The sequence below is a fragment of the Parus major genome, chromosome 6, assembly GCF_001522545.3.
Source record: "Parus major isolate Abel chromosome 6, Parus_major1.1, whole genome shotgun sequence".
Lineage (NCBI taxonomy): Eukaryota > Metazoa > Chordata > Aves > Passeriformes > Paridae > Parus > Parus major.
This window is the reverse complement of record NC_031775.1, coordinates 11,256,283-11,261,750: the sequence shown is the minus strand read 5'-3', so window position 1 is coordinate 11,261,750 and position 5,468 is coordinate 11,256,283. Positions and strand designations below refer to the sequence as shown.

General features: G+C 43.9%; 1 protein-coding gene across 5 annotated transcripts in view; it reads left to right on the top strand.

The window, feature by feature from the left end:
• Nucleotides 1-389: 389 nt before the first annotated feature.
• The window catches only part of ZSWIM8 (zinc finger SWIM-type containing 8), a 56,767-nt gene continuing 51,688 nt past the window's right edge, over nucleotides 390-5,468 (top strand). For 4 of the 5 annotated variants that reach the window (XM_015632874.3, XM_015632875.3, XM_033515830.1 and 1 more), the window contains exon 1: nucleotides 390-1,197. In XM_015632874.3, coding sequence (XP_015488360.1) covers nucleotides 1,020-1,197 — 178 coding nt within the window. In that variant the 5' untranslated portion in view covers nucleotides 390-1,019. The remainder of the gene's footprint in view (nucleotides 1,198-5,468) is intronic. The other variant, XM_015632872.3, reaches the window with a different exon arrangement.

The following is a 5,468-nucleotide window of genomic DNA, read 5'->3' as shown; positions in this document are numbered from 1 at the left end:
CCGGGGGACAGCCGGGCTCCTGCCCCGGCATCGCCCCGGCCCGGCATGCCCCGCGCGGCGGAAGCCGGAAGCGCGGCGGCGGAAGCGGCGCTCAGCTGGCGGGGGGTGTCGCAGGTGAAGCTGGGAAGCGCGGAGCCATCTTGGTGCCCGCGCCGGGCAGGGACGGGACCAGCCGGGGCCGCGAACCGCCGGGGCCGCGCCGGGCTCGGGGGCGTCCAGCGGGGCCCGCCGGCCATGGGCTCATAGAGACACCGCGGGGCCCACCGCGACCGGAGCGGCGACGGGCTGCCCCCGCCCTGCCCGCCGGGACCAGCGCCGGGCGCTCCCCGCCGGCCGCCGCCCGCGCCCCCGTGAGGCCGGAGCCGCCGCCTGCCCGCCCGTACCGCTGCCGGTGCCGGCGCCCGTGACCAGCAGCCGGGAGGTCGCGCCGCCCCTCCGCGGGCGCTCCGGCCCCACCGGGCCGTTTTTAAGCCCCCGCGACCGGGAGGGAAGTTGTTTCCCTCCAGCCCCCGCCGGTGCCCCTGCCCGCCCTCCCCTCGGTTCCTGCGCCGGGAGTGAGACAAGCACAACCTCAGGGAGACCCGGCCCTGCGCACAGACACCGGCGGCCCCCCGCCACGGCAGCCCCGGAGGAGGAAGCCGGCCCCTTCCCTCGTCCTGCAGCGCCGGGAGCCTTCGGACCTTCCGAGTGCCCGGCAGGCACCTGTCCCGCCTGGAGGCAGCTCTCATGGACTATCCAGCTCCTTCCACTCAAGTACATTCTGTGGACATAAACATTTTTTAACTTTTTTAAGAACTTTCTTTTCCCCATGGAATTTTTACCAGCTGCCCCTTAGTTATTTCCTGCTTCTCCCATCTCAGACAGCGCTGACTTTGTTTTTTCCTGGTACTGTAGTATGGGGATCAAATCAAAACGGAGATTTTAAGTATTGCGAGGGTCCTCCAGTCCATTCACCTGTTAAAAGTGAGCAGTGCTGTTCCTGTCTTTCTTCTTTTTCCCCACGTCGCCTGTCGGATGTGATGGAACTCATGTTCGCAGAGTGGGAGGACGGGGAGAGGTTTTCATTTGAAGACTCCGATCGCTTTGAAGAAGACTCTCTTTGTTCCTTCATCTCTGAGGCAGAGAGCCTTTGCCAGAACTGGAGAGGATGGAGGAAGCAATCGGCTGGACCCAATTCCCCCACTGTCAAAATGAAAGGTGAGGTCACCCGGTTTCATTGGGATGTTCTTTGGATTCGTGGAAGTTGTGGGGCAAGGGAGGGTGGTAAGTGAGGAGATCTGCAGAAGGAAAGTCAGAGCAGCAGAGAGAACTCCTATGTAGGATTCATTGTCGGGATAATTTTTGGCCAAAGATTGAAACTGTAAGTTCACCAGGGTTCTTAAGACAAAGCTGTCTTTTAGGTGAGTTTTCACCTGGGTGCACTCATAGTATTGTGGTGCTGCTCTTCTGAGTAGATTCTGTGGGATTGCTCTTGGAAATCTGAAAACTGTTTTCTATAAACAAATTGCAGACTTGGCTGGGAACGACTGCATAGGTTCCCACATACTTTGATTGAAGTACACTAAGGTTTCAAAGAGGGTTTTGTTACCTCTATAAAGCTACTCATGTAAAGCCATGTAAGCCGTCATTGTATAGGGCAGTCCATTTTCCTTGTCTGATTCTTGGCATTTCTCGTTTTTCTAGTAAATTGGCTCTTTCTTTTGCAATAGTGGAGCAAGAGGGCTGTAACACTGTCACAAAGAAGTCAGCAAACAACAGTGTGCCTGCTTCCAGTTATTTCCTTTCTGCTGATAGTAATTTATATTTAATAGCAGACAGCAAAATAGGAAACATTAGCAATTGAATTTTATTTTTAATTAACATGTAGCTATTAGCTCTTTTCTTGATTTTTTTTTTTCTCCTTTTAACAAAAATTGGTTTCTCTATTATTCTACTACATCATGACCCTGGAATTCAGGTGATGTTTGCACTAAGCAGAGCCAGATAGACTGTTAACATAAATTACACAAAATCGTTCTACTTTTCCTTTTATCTCATGTTTCTTCAGGCCAGTGTCAGTACTTTCCCTGCTATTGCTGATCTTTGTAACCATCACCTGCCTCATTGATATTTCCCTATCTGGAGCTGAAAAACTTTATTCTCTTCTGAATATTGCCCTTACATATACAGAAAATGCAATTTATATTGAATTGAGTTGAAATTGACCATGTTGTGCTATGGACAAATGTTCAGTTTTCACTGGTTTAGTACCAGAAAATACACTTTGCATTAACCATAGGCTTTCCAGAACAGATTAAGTTTTAGATTGTACTGCTGTAAAGAAAGGGAACTGTGTTGGCATTTTTAAAAGCTTTGAGTCCTAAGATGTAGAAATAAGCATTGTGCATAGGGCAAAGCATACACATATATGTATTTATCTCTTGCTGTGCATCAAGTCTTGTTGCACGTGTTAGCTTTCTGGAAAGGAGCTGAATTTTTAAAAACGTACTGGTGTAGAAATAAAGACATCTTTAGTTTGGCAGAGATGTATGGAATTGGTTTGTATGGCTTTGCAAGTCAGACATGTTTGCAAAGGTGATTTTTTTTCCCCCAACTTCTAGATGCTTTTAGCCAACTTTTCTCCACTGGTTCAGTGTATGAGTGCTTGTTCTTCTGGGTCTTGACCTAGTTCCTTGAGCTCTCTTGACCGAATTAAATCAAGCAGCAGTTGCTCTCTCTGCTGCACCCACTTGTTGCACTGAAAGGAAAAGACACTTCAGTAGATCGTACATATTTGCAATCTTCGGGTTCTTTTCTCACGTGTAAAGCACAATAGCTAACATTGCTGTGATAATTGTAATTATTTACACCATATTGAGATGTTGCTGTTCTGAGTTCTGCAGACTTGCATAGGCTTTTATTGCTTATACTTGGTTCATATATTTCAGGTTTTATCTGTAGACACCTAATTCCTTTGTATGAGAGTCTTATTTTAACAGGAGGGACATTTTGAAAGGATACTGTTGCCTCCTTTAAGGCCCTTGCTGGCAATTCCCAGGCTCTGGTCAGAGTTATTTTGAGAACAATGTGGATGTGGATTTGTGGCCTAAATAATTATTTATTCACGCTGTGAAGTCACATGTGATACTACCAATGTGGAACACTTGCAGGTACTTTACTGTACACAGTTGTGTTGCCAGTAAGTCTGGTCTGACGTGTGATCTGTCATTGTCTGGAATCTCCTTGGATTTCACAACTCCTGTACCAATTTTGTTGGTTTTAATACCTGTTATTGATAGTGTTTTTAAGTCAGAAAACACAGAACTTGCTGGATCCTGAGGTTGTCAATTGTAGTGAGTAATTTCAAATGTGATAATTCAAAATTGAGCTGTGTATTTTTATTTCCACAGTTTGCCATTTTGCTGTTGCCTATGCAAACAAAAAGCGAGGTTAGACACTAGGTTCTTCTGTTAAATGCTAAGAGGAAACAAGAGGAACTATATTCTGTTAGTCCTTTCCTCCAGAAAAGCCTGTGTTTTGGTGTGGAATTAGTCAGACAAGTTATGTAATAGAAAGAATTTCTAGCTTTTTCAATTGTTTTCCATTTGTCCTTGTAAGTGTCTAATTCCTCATTAATTGGTTCAAAGAGAATCCCCCTAAGACTGATGGAAGTGCTGTTAGCTGTCTCTTAAACAAACAAGCAAACTACCTGCACACACACCAGTTATGACTTTCTTACTTTTTTGCAAGTTTTTATTTTCTCTTTGGGTATCTTTACTATTACTGTCATGCTTACTGGAAATTTCATATTAAGGCTTGGGGTAGCTTGTTGCAAATATATATGGTACTCACTACAGAGGGTTGCCAAAAAAATTAATTATTCACTTGTTTGTGAATCACCCCACTGGTTTGCTAGAAAGATGATGGAAGGGGGAGAGGAATGTTTGAGTTTCTCTAATGTAATCCTTGGAACTGATTTTTTTATAAAATCAGGTATCTTGAGTAGTTACATCAGAAAAATAGAATTGTAATTGGTTGATTTTTCTCGCATTTAATTTCTATTGTGGTAAAGTCCTCTTACAGTCTTCCTATATTACACTCTTGAAAGGAATTGTCTCCTTAAGTGTAGAATTGCCAACGTGAAGAAGGAATGCATTGTGTCCACTTCATGGATGCCCTTAGGTTTTGAAACTACTCTTAATCTCCACTAATTCACCTGCACTGAAATCCTGGAGGAAACCTGTCAGTTTTGTGAGTATTGGGAGTCCTGTGATGATTTTGAATGTTTGTTTTACAAATGCCTTGTTCTCTTGTTAATTGCCTTGATTGCTTGCTTTATCCCTTGTGTTTTTAATTTTGAGTGGTGTCATGCTTCTAACTGATATTTGGCCAGTCATTACCTGTATACATCATTGATTAGAGGCTTTCACTGCACAAGCAAACAGAGGATTCTGCTCTGAAGTTAGGGTAAATGGATATTTGGAAATACAATGTCCTTGCAGTGTGTTTAGAACTATCTGATTCTTAGAGCTGGTTTGTAACTTTCAGTCTTTTTCTTACATATCAAATTGCATTCCACTGATTTGTTACCCATCTGCTAACAAATGTACCCACCTGCCTTTTCTCTGCTTTTCTGGACAGTCGGTTCTTTCCCAGGAGCCATTATGATCTTCTCATGCCTTTCTCACTTTTTCAAGTAGTTGTATTTTTCATTGGTAATTTAAGTAAGTGTAGTCTTTCTGCAAGTGTTTTCTCATCTGTTATCTTCACATAAGCATTTTTGTGATAGAATTTTGAAGAATAAGTGTTCAAGCACATTCATTATCTCTTCAAACCCACTGTGCCTTTGTTTCTTCCTGAAAGCTTCTAAGCTCTTTCCCACCCTTAGTACTTCGTTTCACAGTTTCTGCAGCATAAATATTTACCAAACATTAGAAGATGTCATTAATACTGTAGGATTGTTAAATAGTGCCTTCACAGTATATTTACTCATTTCATATTTATTTATTCACTGTGGATTTGGTTGGAAGTGTGCTGATGAGTGTTGAGTCTGTATTCAGTAGGCAGCTAGTGAGAAAACTTGACTTTTTCCCTCCCTCTCCCTCCTCCCTCTCCCTCCTCCCTCTCCCCCCTCCCTCTCCCTCCCTCCTCAGGCTTGACTAAGAAATGATGCAGGTAGTGCTTCAACATGAAGTTTTGGGCACAATGCCTCAAAACTACAAGTTGTATAGAGAAAATAATTGGGAGATAATATACAGAGCCTGGGGTGAATATATGATCAGTTTAGAGATCAGAGTCTGAGCAGTGTCTATGCTGGTAGAAGAACAGTGACTGATTTTCATTAATTTATACAGGCAAAGAATAAATGGCATAGAGAGCACTGCTCCTTCCTCAGGATTGTCAGTGACTAAGAAATTCACATAAACCCTTGTTCAAGCAGTAACTTCAGAAAGAAAACAGCAGGAGGAATATTTAGTCTCTTTCAAATT